The sequence below is a fragment of the Microtus ochrogaster genome, unplaced genomic scaffold (assembly GCF_000317375.1).
Source record: "Microtus ochrogaster isolate Prairie Vole_2 unplaced genomic scaffold, MicOch1.0 UNK1, whole genome shotgun sequence".
NCBI lineage: Eukaryota > Metazoa > Chordata > Mammalia > Rodentia > Cricetidae > Microtus > Microtus ochrogaster.
In genome coordinates, this window is record NW_004949099.1 from 16,505,560 (window position 1) to 16,525,502 (window position 19,943).

The following is a 19,943-nucleotide window of genomic DNA, read 5'->3' on the forward strand; positions in this document are numbered from 1 at the left end:
CATCAGCACAAGAACACTAAAATAAGCAACAACACTATTCTTATCACCATCAGCATCATTTAGCAATACAACTGCTGGCACTAATACCACCAGAAATGATGTCACTCTAACCAACACCAATATCAGCATCAGTGCCACCAGTATGTATATATTACTACCACTAGCAAAAGTAGCACCATCACTGCCATGACCACCACTGTCATCATCATCACAATCAACATCAGTATACTGCAGGAGAATGTGATAATTGGATGAAAAGCAATACCCTGATGGAAAAGATGTTGCCCGAACACTTACATCCCAGGTTATTACTAGTTCAGATCTGCTTCCACCTCCTCCGCTGACCTCAGAAGGTGCCACTTCTGGAGCTGTGTGGGTCAGAGACACAGAGACAAAACCCTCCTTTTATATGGTAATATTTGACAGGAGATTCATTTACTCATTTGAGATACCATTAAGGGTTTTAACACTGACACGCTAAAACACATGATACAAATGCATGTGCATATGTACATTTCTATATCTCATTAGTAACAATTCAGTTATTTATAATCACATGCATTTATGAAACATTTTGATAAAGTCATCAAATTACTTGATTTACATAAGATCATAAATGATTCAGAAATCTCTGAAATAGTGAGAAAAAAATATAACCCAAGTGAAAGCTACTTGGTAACAACTAACTAAGGTGACAGAAAAATTATTTCCCAGGATTGACAGGGAGTAATTTCAGCATGCATTCATCTGGACTGGAAGTCTCAGCATGGCACAGGCTCTTGGTAAGAGTGGCACAGACTGGAACCCTCAGGTCCTGCTAGGAAGCGTTCTTGATAAAACTCCCACAGATATCAGCTTTCTTACTCACGCTGAGAACCTTTTGGTTTGTAAATCCTGAGATGAAACTAGAATATAAATTCTATGGAGGGCCTTTGTAATATGCCCTGCTATATTTTCTGGAAGCATATCAGATGGATCCTAAAAACACATTGTGTGAAGGAATGAAGAGGATAGCCAGAACACATGCTACCTGTTACCCACAATACCTAGAACCAACATCAGGTATACCGTCCTGAGGAAAGGCGAATTTACAATGTGCAAACATATTCCATTCTCCTTTGGCTTAGTGCTTCAATTGATACATTTGCTGCCTCTCATGCCTCATTTTAATTAACATTACTGGTTTTGGAAAGGGAAGTCTTGATGTACCCATCAATTGCCTCTCTAAAGCAATGGAAGGTTTACCTGCTAACTCTGAATTTTAAGGAAGGCATGCTTTTAGAATTATGAAAGTAGCTTGTGACACATGCTAATAACTGCCTCGTATAAATTCTTAAAATGATGCTTTCTTAATCTGACACTTATGGAGCCATAATATCCTACTCATCAATTGCCCGCGTGCATTTGCCGAGTGTGGTGGCAGAATGAGTTTTCTCAGCAGGATAGCTCCCAGTGGTGTTTTCAAGCTGATTTGTCAGTGCTTCTTGTAAATGGAAACAATGTTTCCCCTGCTAACAGGGAGTTATGTCAGATAGTAATTATGACCTTAAATGACAAAAACATATTCACTCAACACACAGTAATAATCGCCTGAAACTGACTGAACTCCTGAAATGCCACACCACATCAGAGTCACTTACAGGTTTCTTTTTGAAAAATGCCATATGGAGGTCTGCTATTAGAAAGGTCATATCATTGTGACAATGGGTTATTGAGACAGATCTCTTGGTGGCTGGGAGATCAAAGCTAATGGAAACATACACCCCGGTAAATCTATTAACCCATTACTCAGAAAACAAAAGCACTAACCTGCCTCTTCAGTCCTTACTTTTTCTGAGGGTAAACTGGGTTCTCCACCTCCGATTTTGTTACTGGCTACTACCCGAAACTCATATTCCACCCATGGGTTTAACTCCACGACGGTAGCTGTATGCGTCTTACCATCAATGACCTCAGGTACTACAAAGGAACAGTTCAGAAGATATAGAGCCAGCCTGTGCCAGTACTCAGTTGGTGCGCATTCTCTAGGTTGCTGCCCTCTGTTTCTCCCATCTACTTTACCTGTTGTGACAGTTTGCCAGCCCACAGAGAAAGGTGTCCTAGCCTGGACTGCATAGGATAGAACCGGGCTGTGGCTGTCTGTACCTTCTGTCCAAGAGAGCTGGGCTGTTGTGTCTGTAATTTCATCTACCTTTACATTTTCCGGTGGTCCAGGTGAACCTAAAGGAGGCAAGAATGCAAAGAGCATCCCATAAAAGCCATCCTCTTCTACCAAAGCAAAGAGGCTTACATCATCACTTTAATATCTCCAACTTGTTGCCACTTTCAAAAGAACTTAAGGGAAGATGCCATTTAACTGGCAATAAAACTACCACTTTTTTTTCTGCATTCCCATTTTTAGTGGAGAGATAGTGATAGGAAGTCCTGGTTCATAATACTATGTAAATACAGGTGCCAGCTACGAAACGATGCTCTATTCAGCGGCATCCCAGTACCTTGATAATTTAAGCATTTCCTGCTTTGGGAGGTATGGCCTTCTGTGAAACACAACTTGGCTTGCTACCTCAATGTGTTTTATTCTGTGATATGCTTTGGACATCTATTTCTCAGCCTAGCAGTAAATCAGTACACTAGATGACAACCCAGGTTGGCGAATTTTCCGATTGCTCTGGATAAGGCTTTTGGAGGCAGACGCATATGTATTACCCTCTATTTCCTATTAAATACATTTGTTGAATTAGCGACATGCTCAAAAACACATTGACTTGGCAGCAGCTGTGGAATGCCAATTACAGTAAGAACCATTTGAAGGGCACAGTTGAGGTTTTTATTTCTTTGAATTAATACATTATTATTGTCATATATTCTGGCATATGGGTGTCAGAGATAACCTCGATATTATGCCTTGCATTTTTGCGTAGTATCTCACTACAACTTTCCTCTAGTGACCAATGCCCATGGAGCAGTTTTAGACAACACAGGAGGTAACACTGCTTACCTCTTACTATGAGCTCTGCTGCGGATGAAACGCTGTCCACCCCTGTCTGCACCATACACACATACTTCCCACTGTGTTTCAGTTGGATGTTTCTGATCATTAAATCGCCAGACGAACTCTGTTGGGGAAACAGGTAATGCAACATCATTATATTTAAAAAACAAAGGATCTTGAAGGCAAGGCAATCCGTGTTTAGAGAAAACAATGTGGCAAGTAGTCAGGACACTGAAATCATAGGATACCTGGAAATTAAGACAAGTTCAAAACCATGCAGGATGGCATACACATTTCTATATGCATATAGAGCATTTCTTTGGGTATTTATGGCTTCAAAAAGAAACGAGGGCAGAGATTATACTCTCATATTCTATTTACTTCCACCAGGCAACACTTCTTTTTATATCTACTGCTTACCACCAGCTCAGTTCTCTTTGGTTGCAACCCCAGTGCAATTATCTTCCTGAGAAGAGGAGGAAGCATGTGGGTACCTAGTGGGAGATAAATATGGCATGGCAGGGGGGATTACCAGGGTTGAAACATTTTTCTCTTTTCTCAACACGTTAGAGAGTAAAAGACTAAAGTCATCTAATTCCTAAAAAAAGCTACGGAACTTAGAGCAAGAAAATATGAACCCCCTTTAAAAAAGAAATTAAAGCACTTTAAAACCTCATAAATAACAGCTATGGAGAAGACATTTGTTGGCATCCCCTGTTACCAATTAATGGAGCAAATGTGTATCTAAATGCTCAACTTTAAAAGGTCCTCATTTACAGAGACTATAAATTCACATTCATAAAATGAGTAACTGCAGGTCAGTTTCCCACATCAGTGGAAATATAGATTAAAATAAGAGCATCTGGAAAGAGAAGCGCTTCGAAATGATTGTCACTTCACGTCCATCCTGGGAGAAGAAGAGGCAGTGCTTATCGTGGCAATTAAAAGGAGGTTTTTTTTTTTTTACTCTTGCATGGGCCTAGAGTTTGTGGCAAGAGGGACCGGACTGATCTAATTTTAGGTAGTTCCCGAAAATCCTGTTCAGGCTAATATCTTCCATATTGCTCCCCATCCTTGGGGTTGCTAATGGCCTGTGTATTCTCCATTGGTTGGATCATACTGCTTTAGATAGGATTTCTGGGGTACTGGGAGAAGCAGCTGTAAGGTGATTGATGGCTATAATTAAATGATAATCCAAAAACTGTTCAATTTGCACATTTCTACTTTCCTAGAGTTGAGCTTTTTTTTTTTTCCTTCCCTCCTTCCCCCCTCCTTCTCCTCAGGGTTATTTAGAAATGTGTCCCTGGAGATAACTATCCCTGCTTGCTGACCTTTCCAAACTCCTCTGGTTTTATGAGCTCCTCATGCTCACAGGAGGGTGATTATCATTTCCATAGAAATCTCCTCTTTTCTGCGAAGCCCTATGACCGGTAAATGCCACCAAGGCACTGGGTGAGGCCTGTATTCTTCTGTCTTTACTTTCTCATTTTGAAACAGATTAGAGAGAACTTAACTGTAATTTTCTTATCTGCTTTGTTATTTGGATCTACCTTTGGTTGTTTTTGGCTCTAGAATGAGTAAGGAAGAGATTGGTGTTGGGAACTTGAAGCTCAACTGGCTTTTCCTACTGAAGACTAAAGAAAGAGAAATAGGTAATCTTGAGTATAAAACAAAACTGAGCAACAACAAAGATATTTTCCCCCAAAGAAATGCATCAGGTTCTCTTGCAGAGGATATATAATTTAAAAAAATCATGTTTTCATAAATTCCTTTATTTTCATTTTATGTATATATAAGTATTTGGTGTACATTTGGTTGTTTTTCTCATGGTCAACATAGAAAAAGTGGAAGAATTTTTAACAGAAAAAAAATTTTGCAAAAACTAAGAGGGACCTTTTTGTAAGAAGAGATTCCGTGTTGATTTTTCCAGCCGTCCAGCTCCAAATAATAACACAGATTATTATATTAATTATATTATTAATTACAACACTGATGGAAGAAGGTCATTGGTTAATTAATAAAGAAACTGCTTGACCTGATAGGTTAGAACATAGGTGGGTGGAGTAAACAGAACAGAATACTGGGAGGAAGAGGAAGTGAGGCAGACGCCATGCCGCTTCTCTCCAGGGCAGACATAGGCTAGAATCTCCCTGGTAAGTCCCCACCTCGTGGTGCTACACACATTAATAGAAATGGGCCAAGCAGTGTTTATATGAATACAGTTTGTGTGTTGTTATTTTGGGGCATAAGCTAGCCAGGCAGCCAGGAGCCAGGTGGCAGGAACGCAGCCCACAGCTCCCACTACAAAATGGGGCCCAGACATGGATGACTGACCTCCACATAAAGCCTGAGAAAGCTTGGGAAAGAATAGAGTAAAGAATGTTTTCTTGGTAGCAGCAATTTCTTGGGTCTGCTCTGCCTGCTAGAGGCAAGTAAGCGCTCTCATCTAAGAGAGGCTTCCTGATTCAGCTTTAGCTGCAAAACCCTGCAGCTCTTTTAAGAGGTCCTGCCATGAAACACTTAAATGGTCTTGATAAAAGCTGACTGCATGCTTGTTTGCTTTCAGCTGTAGGAGGAAAAAAGTTGTGCTGTTTTAAAATGCCAGCTTTCTGGGCTGTCCTGCCAGTGCAAACTCTGACTCTTTGAGGCAGAAAGGCCGGCTACACAGAGAGGACTTGAGTGTTGTAGCTTGTTTGCTGGCAAGGACCTTGAAATGCAATAGAGTTGTGGCAATAAAAATGGCTACAGCCGGTACCTGCACCATGAGGCTGAAAGCTAAGGAATAAACTGGATCTAGCCGGCAAAGCCACAGCTTTAATCCTACCCATATTGCTCAGTAATTTAAAGGCTTATGTGGTCAGAAAAAGAGAGAGATACAGTAAAGAGAAATTCAAAAACAAAAACAAAAAAAACCCTTTAAATGATTTACAGTGTATTAAAAATAAATGCAGGCTAAAAGTTAAAGTTCTTAAAGTAAAAAACAAAAAAGAAAAAGGAAGAAAGAGAGTAGTTGGGTGTGGTAGTACACACCTTTAATCCCAACTCTTGGGAGACAGAGGTAGATTGACCTCTGTGACTTCAAGGTGTGGTAGCAAACACCTTTAATCCCAGTGCCTAGAAGGCAGAGACAGACAGATCTCTGTGAGTTCAAGGTGTGGTAACACACACCTTTAATCCCAGCACTTGGGAAGCAGAAGCAAGTGGATCTCTGAGTTCAAGGATAGCCTGGTCTACAGAGTTATTCCAGGACAAAGATATACAGAGAATATAAAAAATAAAAGTAAAAATAAACGAAATAGGTTAAAATAAAGCTGCTCAAAGATGGAAAATAGAATGAGAATCTTGATACTGTATGCTATTATGCTCTCTTTGAATTGTTTGAATGCCGAGAAAAGAGCAACAGCTACTAAAAGATATTTGTTTATAAATAATGCTGAACTAATCCAACATAGGTATTTTGAAAATACTTTGACTTCAGAATTTGGATCTAAGGATATGATACTTTGGAAAAGAGTTTCTTCTTTTGTTTTCACAGAGGATAAGACCCTATGGATTGCTTCTATCTCAATATGGTATGATAAACCACGCCCTCCTGAAAGGTTGCTGTGAACACCTTCAGAAAATTACTTCATTCAACTGCCAACTGAGATGAACCTAGCAGACAGGTTATACCATGAAAGACCTAAATAACAGCACCCCCATTCAGCATGAAGCAGTTTGGAGAGAAAAAAAACTGTGCCCATATTCCCAATTGTTTATAAATGTTCTTTTACATTTAAAGGGGGATATGATATAAATATTAATAATTTGCATTGGTATGGATTTTAAGGTCAATTTTGTTATATGTATATGTATTTCTGCTCTTGTTTAAGGTAATGTGATTTTGTAGTTCATTTAAAAATGTAATGTATATGGGTTGTTAATGGATAATCATCGATAATAGTCAAGCTTGTAGTCATGTTAGTTAGATTTTCTAAATGTACACAGATATATTTTAGATAGACATTCTTCATATCTTTCAAAGACTACAGAATAGGGCATTTAATGTTTTAATAACTTAGGGTTTTTCATGACAATGAAACACGTCTGCTCCTGGCAGCACCAATCTACTTCAAGAAGAAGATGGGCATTGAAGAGACACCTTATGGAGTTTGATAGCCATTTGGGCAAGAAACTGCTCTTGCCTGGACTATTGCATAAACTGGACACAGAGAACCCTCAGAGAGAGGACTGCTGAACTTGCCTAAAGGTGAGATGATCTTTCATGGTTCCTAATTCATGAAAGAGTCTGTGAGACATTCTGCAGGACACAGCAGATAGTGACTGCCTTTGAAATTCCCTGCTTCATGGAAATGTCTGCTGGATACTATGGGCCTGTAGACCGAAGATGGATGCCCCAATGGTACAGAGGAACTTTGGGTGACTGTACAGACAGTGAGATGTCTCTGTCATTTCTAGAGTTTGGAAGTTGCTTATTTTTTGTTTGCTTAGGTAATATTGTATTCTTCTGGAGTTTTTGATGGAGTTGAAGAATAGATAGATAGTTATAGTTGTTTTCCTTTGTTATGATAAAAGATAAAATAGATATAAATATTGTAATTGTAATTAATACTTGATAACTGTTTTGTTATATGTAATTTCTTATGTTAAAGTTAAAGCCTTCCTTTATTTGTTTTGTTTCAACAGAAAAAGGGGAAATGATGGAGGAAGGTCATTAGTCAATTAATAAAGAAACTGCTTGGCCTGATAGGTTAGAACATAGGTGGGTGGAGTAAACAGAACAGAATGCTGGGAGGAAGAAGAAGTGAGGCAATGCCGCTCCTTTCCAGGGCAGACACGATGAAGCTCCAACCCAAGAAGGACGTAGGCTAGAATCTCCCTGGTAAGTCCCCACCTCGTGGTGCTACACACATTAATAGAAATGGGCCAAGCAGTGTTTATATGAATACAGTTTGTGTGTTGTTATTTTGAGGCATAAGCTAGCCAGGCAGCCAGGAGCTGGGCAGCAGGAATGCAGCCCACAGCTCCTTCTACACAACACTATTTGGCAAATAGCTTAGGCATATTTTTAGCTAAATCTTACATCTTAAATTAACCCATTTCTATTAGTCTGTGTATTGCCACAAGAATGTGGCTTACCGGTAAGTTTCTAGCTGATAGCTGGCGTCTTTCTCCTTCGGCAGCTACATGGCATATCCCTGATTCCATCTACCTTTTCTCTACATCTCTGTTTAGATTTCCTGCCTGGCTTTACTCTACTAAGCCACTGGTCAAAACAGCTTCTTTAATAACCAATTATAATAAAACATATTCATAGCATAAGGAGAGGAATCCCACATCAGGACCTTCATTTTTTTTTCACCCGTTTCTACTCTGTACTCTTCTTTTTTCAGTGCTTTGTCTCCTACCCAAGTGTTGTTGTTTAAGAGAGCTCTAGAAGTAAGTGAGATTCTCCTTAACAAAACCATGCACCATGATTCATACTTCAGAGTCACCTAAGAACAGAGCCCTGCCCAACACAGTCACTGCTTTCCAGGACATATACTAAAGCCAGACGCACAAGGTTTGCATGTATACAACAAGCTATGCTTATGAATTAGAATGTTTAATATAGGTGAAATAAAATCATGATGCATACACTGTGTATAGACAAATATAAATGAAAGAGACACTTTCAATACCTGTTACAGATATGGGATTAGAGCTGTTGTTGTTGCAATAAGAAATCTATTAGAAATCCTCCTTGAATCACTTCAAATATCACCTAAAGTGGGGTTATATGTACAACCCATTTCCAATTAATTCTGTTCCTTATGTTATGCCCCAAGAAATGCACATGTATTTATACTAAAGGAAATTTATAGGGAAAGCAAAGAAATTAACTGTCTACCTTAGTTAAAATAGGTTTCAGATGACTTAGCTAATGAAAGACTGTCTGCTCATTAATAAATGTGTAATACATATAGACTGATATGGTTGATTCTAAGAAACATAAAAGTTAAATACAAGATATAGCTTTTATCACATGAGACAACTAGATTATGGTTACAGTTAGGATCAATCATCTTTTGTATTTGCTGTTAGCTTTTCAAGCACTAGGAGTAGAATGTGGAGCCTCACATGTACTCAGTGTGAACTTCCCCACTCAATCACATCCATTGTTTGTTTGTTTGTTTATAGACAAGATCTTTATACATCTCACAAACTGGCCTGAAATTTGCAATCCTCCTGCCTCAACTTCTGAAACAGCTGAGAGTATAGGCCTGTCTTAGTAGTGTCAGTAAAATAGTAGAATGAAGGATCATGGGAATAATCTGGATGACAACCATATTCTGTCGCTTGAGTTCAGTGTTGGTTATATCACAGAGATTATTTTGTGGCAGGTAATTGGATTTAACACTTTGGTGGAGAAATAATAGCTTCCAAAAATATAAGAGTATATATAGTTATACTTCTAAGCGCATGGCTTTTAGAGAAACGATAAGCTAATGTATTCACATAATAAAGCTGTAGTTTCTAACTCTAATTTTCTCATAAGATTTAATATTTAATAATCAAAATTCAAATTAAGGTGTTAGTCACAAATCCTAAGATTTTTATCACGATGTAATAACTTTCAGAAATGCCAAAATTTCCAAAGAATTTCTGTCGAGAAGATATTGCAAGTGACCCTTTCTTACATCTGTTTGACTCCTTAGAGAATACAGTTGTTGGTTTACTGTGATGAAAGAAATCATAGAGGAATATTCAGAAAATCTTAAGTAAAATTAGTCAAAACTCAGCAATGTTGAACTTCACAGACTTTTCCCCCCAATATATTTATCAGACATTGAATAATATCAAAGAATATTTAGAAGCATGGTGATTATTTTCCAGGGCAGGGGTGTTCAGCACATGGTGTGCAGGCTGCTTGCAGCACAGGAGAGCAGTGAATGCACACAACACAAACTCACAAACTTAAATCGGTATGAGATTGTTTATACTAATTGTTCTAAAACTTGATCATGTGCTTATTAAGAGTATACTACATAGATGACAATGCCGTGTTTCCATGCCACCCCAAATCAATATATGTGGCTCTTCCTAGCTGTATGCATTTATCGCTTCAGTTTATGATAGTGTGTGGCTTACACTATGTTATCTTCAACTGCAGACCACCTGAAAACTTCAGAACTTACATGTCCTTAGTGGTGACCTGGTAAGTGAAACAAAATGATTATTAATTCTGTTTTAACCTATCATTGCAAACTATAGATTTTTACCATTGTTTAGCAGACAGGTGAGTATTCTTTTAATTGATTATTAAGGAAACTTCACACTGGAATATAATTCCCACATCACTGATTGTCCTTTACAATTGGCAATCCAACTTCATGCTGTCTTGGGAAAGGAGATTAGGAAGACCCCAACTTCGCTGCCACTTTCTTGCCAAATAATCTGCATAATAGAAATAAACAGTCGCACCTAGCATCCTTTTTATTTTTTTTATGTAGATTCTGTTCCTTATCTGGGACAGTGATCTGCAAGTCTCCCCTATAAATAACCCTTTATTGTTCATAATTCTGAACTAGTGTGGGATTATTTTGTGACTTCCACCATCATGGTGATTTCTTAGAAAATTAATAAATAATCTACCTCAAGACCCAAAATACCACTTTTGGGTATATACTCAAAGGATGTTCAAACATACCACAAGGGTATGTGCTCAACAATGTTCGTAGCAGCATTATTTGTAATAGTCAGAACTTGGAAACAACCTAGATGCCCCTCAGATGAAAAACAGATAAAGAAAATGTGGCACATTTATACAATAGAGTAATATTGCTACTCAGCAATAAAAAATAATGACATCTTGAAATTTGAAGGCAAATGGATTGATCTAGAAAAAAAAAAACATGTTGAGTGAGGTCACCCAGACCCATAAAGACATATATAACTTGTACTCACTCATAAGTGGCTTTTAGATATAAACCAAAGAAAAACCAGCCTTACAATCCACAACCACAGAGAACCTAGACAACAAAGAGAACTCTAAGAGAGATATACATGGATCTGAATAGGAAAGAGAAAAAGACAAGTTCTGAGTAAACTGGGAGCATGGGGATCACGGGAGAGGGTAGAAGGGGAAAGGAATGGAAGGGAGAAGAGTGGAGAAAAACGTATAGCATAATAAAAACAATAAAAATAAAAAACAAAATATGTTCTTAATTGAAATAAAATAATACTACATTTCCTCTTCCCTTTGCTCCCTCAAATTCCTCCTCAATGCCTTCCCCTGAATCCTTCACATGCCTTCCCCATGTGATAGCTTTTTGATTGGTATTTGTATAGGAATGGATACAATTGCTGAGTTTGTTTTTTGTTGCTATGTATAAACAGCTCCAGGGCTGACCATTCTGCACTGGACAACCAGTTAGGGGCTTTTTTCTTGGGAGAGGCTAATTTTCCTTTTACAAATAGTCATTAGCTGCTTGTAGTTCATTGCTTCAGGGTGGAACTCTATAAGAATTTTCTCCTTGCACATTAACCAATTGTTTAAATTAATTAAATATAAATTTTCAAGGTAAAACCTTGTCATATAACATTTCAAATTATAAGTGTTCCTAATGAACCTGAAATTAGAGCAAACACAAATGAAGGCAAATTTGTTTTTGCATTTTGACACAGATAAACACTGGCCTGTGAACAGCCAAAGATATATAGCCTTGCTTTTCAATATGATAAAGATAATTTGAAAACAGTTTTGAAGATTTTTAGAAAATATTTTAATATATTTGTGACTCTATCTTAGAATTTACATACATTTATTACCTGCTCATTTTTCAATGGAGTGAATAATGCTTCACACTGACATTCAACATAAAGAAATATTTGCTTGTGTCTCTTTAATAACTTGTACAGGACCTGTCTTCACAAAAGATACATTCCTTACTTCATGGAAATGCCTTATTTAGGCCATCATTGCTTTGTGTTAGCGCCTATATAGAACTATCTTTAAGAAAGAAGCACACTGCTTGAGAAGTTAGAACCAAACTATCCAATGAGAACCTTGAGAACTCATTGATAACTTCATTTATTATCATCAAACAAGACATTGATACATTGGTGTTCAACTACATTGTCGAGTATCCGACTAATTTTGCATTGCCCTATTTTTTTATGATTTTAATAAAATTCATTTTTAAAAAATCTCATTACTTAGACATGTTAGTTTTCTTTATTAAAGATTTCAATCAAGGATCTGCTTCACAATTTAATTTTTTGTACAAACACTAATGCATAATTTAGATTATTTTGTGAGGTCATTTTGCTAACCTATGATGGATGGTGCATATAAAAATTACTCACATATGATGTTGTTTTCTTTTGTTTGGTTCAGCAGCCTTCACTTGTGCTTATATACTTAATGAATAACCCATATAATTCTTTTCTTATTTTAATTTAGTTTTAATTTCATTTTACCTTCCATCTACAGTTCTACCCCCAGCCTTTTTCTCCTTTGAAGTCCTTCCAGCCCATCCCCCAAATCTACTCCTCCTAATGGGTAAAGCGCTCTTCTTTATCCAATTTGGCCACAGAAACAAAAAGGTTACATACCCATGATCTAGGGTATAGGATAACTAAATAAAACAACATAGAGGTCTGATAACCTTGCAGTAAATTCCTATGAGCACTAATATTCCTTTAATGCTGTCTGTACTGTTCTGTCTTCATTTTTGTGTTCTTTTTCCAAACTATTAATTTTTCCTTCTTTATCAAATAGCATGAGTGAGTCAGTCGTGTCAAACCTTCATTTTCTTCACCTCCCAGTCTCATTTTCGTTAAATTTTTCTCTCTAAAAGCTTAGCAGTGGGATTCTCAGTTTTCTAGAAATAAATTAACTTTTCAAAACTGGTAGCTATAGGCTTACTAGAAGAAGAAAACTAAGAAAGAATTTTCCAATGATTGACACTGAAGCTTAAGGCATTAAAGAATGTTCCACAGTACATACAGATTTGAGTTCCTTCTTACAGGCAACGTATTATTAAAAAAAAAATAAGGTAACTTCAAAACCTCTTAAGCAACTACTATCACACTTCAGTTACTAGTGATATGATCCTGAGTGGGGGAAACAGTCCTTATATTTACGACGCTGACAGCGAGCAAACAGGGAGCAATCAAACGACCACACAAATTGGTGTAAACTTATAGTGTGAGAAAAGTTACATCATGCAGAAGAAATCTATAGTTTTCTGAGGTTTATCTCTCAACTGACAGTTGAGCTAAATTTGTATTAAGGCAGAAGTTAGCTAGGAAAAGGAGAAAAAGAAAAGGACATGCATAGGTGCAAACTCCAAGATGCCTATTGGAGTGAGTCACAAAGGGGAGGGCACCTGAATGTGTCTGGGACATAGAGATGACAGGGGTATAGCCATGTGCATTTATCAGTATGCAGGCATGCCAGTTAAATGTCAACTTGAATAGAACAGGAATCAACTAAGAGATCTATCTGCCCATAGATATTCCTTCTAGGAAGTTAGCAGACCCTTCCCCTACAGTTGGTAGCGCATTCTAGGGGTGGTCAAGATACAAGGAGTTCCAGGGCTGCCTGCCTGTCTGGGCTGGTAAGGATGTTAGTTAAACCATTGTTTCCAGCACTTGCTGATTGCTGTCCATTTCTGACATCAGGACCAGATTTCTTCAGCTTCTTCAGCTTTCTAACGGTACTGGAGACCCAAGAATCTCCCAAGCTCTTTCATATCTCGAGACAGCTGGGGCATCTAGCTTCATGAACTGAGCAGCTATCAGGTTCTCAGCTTCTACAGCAGGATCAGCCATTTTGTTACAACCAGCACTTACCATGGAAGCCTTTCCAGGAAACTTCCAGTTCTAAGACGTAGTCATTATAATGTTTTTTGTCCTTTAGAGACTCTGGCGAATACTCCAGGAAAGTTAAAGTACTCTCTGGCTGATGTCAAGTTCATCTTTACATGCTTAAAGACAATATTTTTTTTCTCCTTTGGGTTGCTACATTTATGATTGATTCCCAAGCTTTGCTCCAATCCCTCTCCTCCCACTTTCTTTCAGGTTTCCATGGTGGTGGAGTTGAACAGGGTCATGCAAGGCTCAGCAAGCCTTCTGTCAGGGAGTTACAACTCTTACCTCTAATATCACTTTCAATTATGTAGATAATTATACATATTTTCTTTTATAAGAACACTTCTTCCCATATCACTGACATATATCATAAATGTATTTAGTGGCAAAACTATTTTTTTGATATTAATAAAATAGTAAAAAGAAGATAATCATTAACTTTCCTGCTTTTTTCAGATAATGATGATAACGAAAATTTTGATGTAGTATCAAAAAATACTCGTCACAAAGAAAAACAGTACATGAAGTGATAACCCATACCAGGCAAAAACCAGACCATTACTACTAATGACAAGTTAGCTAAAATTCTATTTTTGGTCTGCCATATGTTAGGAACTGAAGTATAATATATATTTTGGAAGTGGGGAGACCTCTTATACTGACAATGGGGTATGAACTTTGAATATAACATATATTATCAGCACAATTCCTTAGGAAGCACTGTCTATGGTAACATGGCTATCAGGCTTCCAAAGAACAAATTTTACAGCTTAAAGAGTAAGAAACATGTTCTGATAGCTATTTTTAGAAGGCAGGGTTGAGTAAGTGGGTTTCCTCCTTCTATCACTGTTCACAGTCTGTTATTAACAATTGTCTCACATTAACCATTCCATCTCTCACCATAGTGATTTCCAGATTCTAACAGGACAGCTGAGTCACATCCAGCTACCCTGAAAACAATGGAGCCTGTAGATCCTTTCTGGAACCTGGCTAGTGTTCTTTCATCTAAAGGTCCCTGAAAGAGCAGGTAGAGACAAAACAAACCTGTGCATTGATGGCCAAACAAATTACACCTTGTCCCCCATTAACTCCAGTGACTGTAGCAAGGTCACCTTCTTTGTAAATGCATTCTGTCTACTCAAGGAAAGAAAGAAATCAGCAGTCATTCAGCCATTCAAACAAGTCAGACTGTGTTAAACAGTCCTAATTCTTCTGACTGATTAATGACTTTGCTTAATCATCTGGTTGTCTGAACAGGTGATATATAAGGCAGGTAGAATGTAACCTGTTAATATAAAAATTGTTCAACATTCTTTTTGCCCAGGAACCAGAATAATGATTCAATTATATGATGTAGAGTCTCAGTATACCTCTTCCTAAGTGTTCTGAAACAATTGACATATGTAGGATCACGCTAATGTGGTTGAACATTGGTGCATATTTTAGGTTGTGCAAAGTGTCTAAGTTGCCCCATAGGTGTCGGCTTTTAAACATTAAGTTCATGTCAGTAACTAGGGAGTGCTTTTCCCTTCAGACCAGTGTGGCATGTTCACACAATAGCTCATTGTCATGGAGGTCCTTAGAAGGACTAGTCTGTCCTATTCCATGGTTGTCAACCTAGTGGCGCTTACCCTTGAGTCATTATAATAACACCTTTATAATGTTTGTGACATTTTAGTGTTCTGTTGTTGAATTTTTCTTAAACTGACTAAATTAAATTTAATTTAATATGAAAATTGTTATTGTGAATGTGATTTATGTCTTAAATATGAATCAGATAACCCCAATAATAGTTAACGGATGGAATCAAGGTGAATAGAAATGGGCAGAAAGCAATGTGGTTCAGCACTAAGATCTTGGAAAAGGGAATTAGCTGAATATTGTCAAAATCTCTGAGATAGAGACCTTTGCTCTGTTAATTAAAACAGGAGGTTATCAAGTATTAACATTGATAATCACAAGCTACCATACTCAACTAGTCCTCTATAATGAACCAAAATGATTGAAATAAAATGGAAAATGAAAGAGGTTTATTCCATGTGCTATTATTTAATGCTGTCATTCAGTTTATGGTCTATGTTTTTGGAAAAATGCGGATATTCTGCTTGGAATATTATTTTTATGATATTATTACCATGTTATTATTGTTATTACTGTACTTATGATCCATTTAAACTTACTAACTTTTAATACTGCTTGTTTATATTAACTTAAAGAATCTTTTAAAAATGGATAGAAATGTTCAGGCTGTATCCTAAGAAATTATGGTAGAATAAACTGGAAAGAAGGGGCACTTAACACGGCTCTAAAAAGCAGCCAGGATCAAAAATCATTAAATCTCCTGGGATTTTATGTGCCTAATACCCACTGCTTGGTAAATACAAAACCTGAGATGACTGCTTAAGTCTTCCTCAACTCTAAAAGTCTGAATTCTATATTTAATTCTAAACTTACCTTTAACTTCATACTACACTGTAAACTTAAACAGCTCTAAATTAATGTGTGAAATAACTATTAAGTTGGGCTGTACTCTAGGGAAATCTTAAGCTGTAACAAGCATTTCTATACATTTTTATCCTGGAAAACAGGCAACATAGATATTGTTGGTGGGACAGAGAGTAGGAGTCAAGCACAAGGGTGACTCCTTGACATAATGCTAGTGTTGTTTGCCAATGGCAATTATTTTGTTCATTGAAATTTATGGAAGCAAATCAATAAGAAGAGTAGTTCTTAAAATTATACAGAAATGTATACTATATGGCAACCTATATCATTCTAGGATGACTCTGAATTGATTAGACATTTATTTTATAGAATGGAAATATTCTGAACCAGAGGAGTTTACTTTGAGGAGCCACTTAATTCATGGTTCACATAAATTATTATTATTATTATTATTATTATTATTATTATTATTATTATTGTTGTTGTTGTTGTTGTTGTTGTTTTGGGGGGGCGGACAGGGTTTCTCTGTAGCTTTGGAACTAGCTCTTGTAGACCAGGCTGTCCTGGAATTCACAGAGATCTGCTTGCCTCTGCCTCCTAAGTGCTGAGATTAAAGGCATGTGCCACCACCACTCGGCTACATAAATTATGTTTGTCTTTCTTTTTACATGCATAAAGTATAGCAAGCATAGATCTCTCCTTTGCAATACATCTGGTACACAGGATTGGAAAGCCCAGTGATGCGAAGACTAAGATGTACTAAACACCTGCTGTTTATTTCTACTACCCCAGCACTTACTACTGCAAAGTAATGACTCAATCCAGAAATTCATTGGTGGATCAAAGAAGGTTCGTTTATTCTGCTCAGGGAAGAACAGTCAAGGCAGTAAAGTCATCCCTGTGCAACATCGTAACACACCTGGCTTGATTAGGGGCTGAGAAGCTCGTTCACATGGCTGTCAAATTGGGATGGCTCTTACTGAGTTGTTCAGAACCTGTAATCTGGGAACCTTGCTGCCATTTCAGGGAAACACACTTGCCACATCATGCTAGGTGGCCAGTGGAGGCCATGTTGCTAGTGTTTGAGGCAGCAGAGATGCAAGAACCCTAGGAAAGACCAATATATTCTCAGCCATGTCTTTGGTTCTTTTTAAGAAGAACTCCAAGGGAGGAAGAATTGTGGATGTATGGTATTTATTCACCAGTATTCATCCTGCCAGGCTGTTCTGAACTGCCTATGTCAAGTACCTAAAATAAGTTTTAAAAGATAGCCAAATCCCTGACTAGACATCCTTTTTTTTTTATGTCAGTATTCTGTGTGTGGTCCAGAGAAAGGACTTCTGAAAGCTCAAAGAGAAGATGACGATGCTTCTCTTTAGATAGGACCTCTTAGAGAGATCTGACTATTTTCAGTACCATCTCAGGTTATTGTGTCTCAACAGTCATTCTCCTGCTTCAGAACTACAGATTTATGATCTCAGAAGTATATTCAAAAAGAAAAGGAAGAATAGGCTCAAAGTTAATGTGACTATAAATAAACTGACTTAAAAATGATCCAAGAGAAAGGATTATAAAACCAGATTGCTTTCCATAATAATAACTTATAAATTCAAACACTTAGAACTTCTACATTTACTCCAAATTCTCAGGTCTTCCCATCTGACCTATCTATCATTAGTTAGTTTTCCTAATGCTGTGATAAAATACCCCTACTAAAGCAGCTTAAGGGGAAAAGGGCCTGATTTGGGTCTGTTGTTTGACAGTGCAGTCTATATCGATGGGGAAGGCATGGCAGCTGGAGTTTGAGGCAGTGGTCGCATTGCTTCCACAGCCAGGAAGCAGAATGATGAACACTGGTGCTCAGCTTGCTTTCTCCCTTTTCCTCATGCTAACACTCCAACCCATGGAATGGTGCTGGCTACCATGAAGGTGGGTCTTCTCACCTGAATCATGTTAATCTAGATAATCCCATACAGACATTTACAGAGGTTTGTCTCCTAAGTGATGCTAGACCCTGTCAAGCTGACAGTGTTTACCATCACAGCCCGTTTCTTCTTTATGCTTTTCTTTCTCAGTTATTTCCAGGCCAGTTAAATAGTATCATGAAATATTGTGTCTTACAACATAAAGTGATTTTCATTCTGAAAGTGGAGTAAAAGATCCAGCACAATATGGACAATACAACTCACACAAGGAAGTAGCATGTGAAATAAAAGGCAAGCCCCCGAATTCTGGAGCTTTTAAGGAGCATAGAAGTTGCCACTTTATCTTAACAAGTAAAAAAGCTGAAGAAACTTAAAAAAAAATAACAACTTTTCTTAGCTGCATCATGAAAATCAGGGCACAGTGCAAACTTATAAGACAGCACACTAATCTAGAAGTTCATCACTGCCAGAGCAGAAATCCACAAGCTGAAATCTCCAAGGAAACCAACATCATGTGGAAAAACTCTGAACTGTATTTGACATATTTCTGGATGCTCAGAGCAACCCACTCAGGTGAATGTGGAACACTTTGGGAGATCAGTTAGAAGTAGCCTTCAACAAACTTAGTTGTGCTTCTAGGTGCCCTCACAGTTACTATCAAAAGAAAAATATACCACTTTCTGGCTAGAGCAGGGAAAAGGGATGATATCAGAGCTCTGTTCCACCCAAACTGCTTTCAGGAGTAGCTGCTCTATTAGTCTGATTTCCTGGGGTTTATCAGATCCCACTCAACCTGAGTGAGGGCAATGCCAACTCCACCCATCTCCAGCCATCCAGACCCACATAACAGAAAGAAAATGTTGAGAAAAAAGGAAGTGAAGTCTACTCCTCTACTCCAGGGATCCAGGCCATGAGTAAGAAGAATGAAATTTTCTGTTACAGAATTATGGGACACTACATAACATATCCCCTGTCCCTACAACTTTAACGCTATACTGGTAAGGGCTTATTACCTTCTCTTTTGTCAATAACAGTTCTATCTTTCAATGTAAGTTATGTTGCATTCCAGAAGATAACATCAGAGTCTGAGGAGACTTAAGAATTGCATATAGAAGGAGCACTGGGATTATCACACTAGCAATATCAAAACAAGCTTAATATGCTGATGATGCCGATGATGAAAATAAACACACAGGAACACATGAATGAGAATTAAGCAGAAATGTTACAGAGCTCCAGCACTGTAGCAGAAATGAAGGATGACATTTTTCTGGGCTCATTAGAGGATGATGAAGCTCAGGATGGGATATATATCCTTAAGGTCATAAAAAAAAGAATTTTAAAGATGGAATAAAAAAGTGCTGGGAGACAGCTCAGTAAGATTGCTTGCCATCCAAGCATGAGGACCTGCACTGGAATTCCCAGTACCAAAGGAACACAGCTTTGCTTGGCTTGCTTATGCCTATACCCCTAATACTATGGGATGTGGGGAAGCAAAGACAAGATGATCTCTAGGGCTTGCTGGCTGGCCAACCTAGACAAAACTGCAGGTTCTAGGTTCAGTGATAATCTCAAGAAGAACAGTCAGAAAGTGACAGAGCAAATGCACTTTATCATCCTCCTGTTTCTACCTGCTTGGGTATGAGTGCATGCATCCATAGGCAGATATGTGTGGGCACACATAGACACAGACATACAGACACACAGAAACATATATACACACA

The 19,943-nt window shown here is 37.8% G+C and overlaps 1 protein-coding gene across 2 annotated transcripts in view; it reads right to left on the bottom strand.

The window, feature by feature from the left end:
• Positions 1-19,943, bottom strand: part of Cntn3 (contactin 3) — a 374,705-nt gene that overhangs the window by 33,995 nt on the left and 320,767 nt on the right. For both annotated transcript variants that reach the window (XM_026788227.1, XM_026788228.1), the window contains 4 exons: positions 2,999-3,116; positions 2,062-2,220; positions 1,810-1,959; positions 298-368 (listed from right to left, as the gene is read on the bottom strand). In XM_026788227.1, the coding sequence (XP_026644028.1) occupies positions 298-368; positions 1,810-1,959; positions 2,062-2,220; positions 2,999-3,116 (498 nt within the window). The remainder of the gene's footprint in view (positions 1-297; positions 369-1,809; positions 1,960-2,061; positions 2,221-2,998; positions 3,117-19,943) is intronic.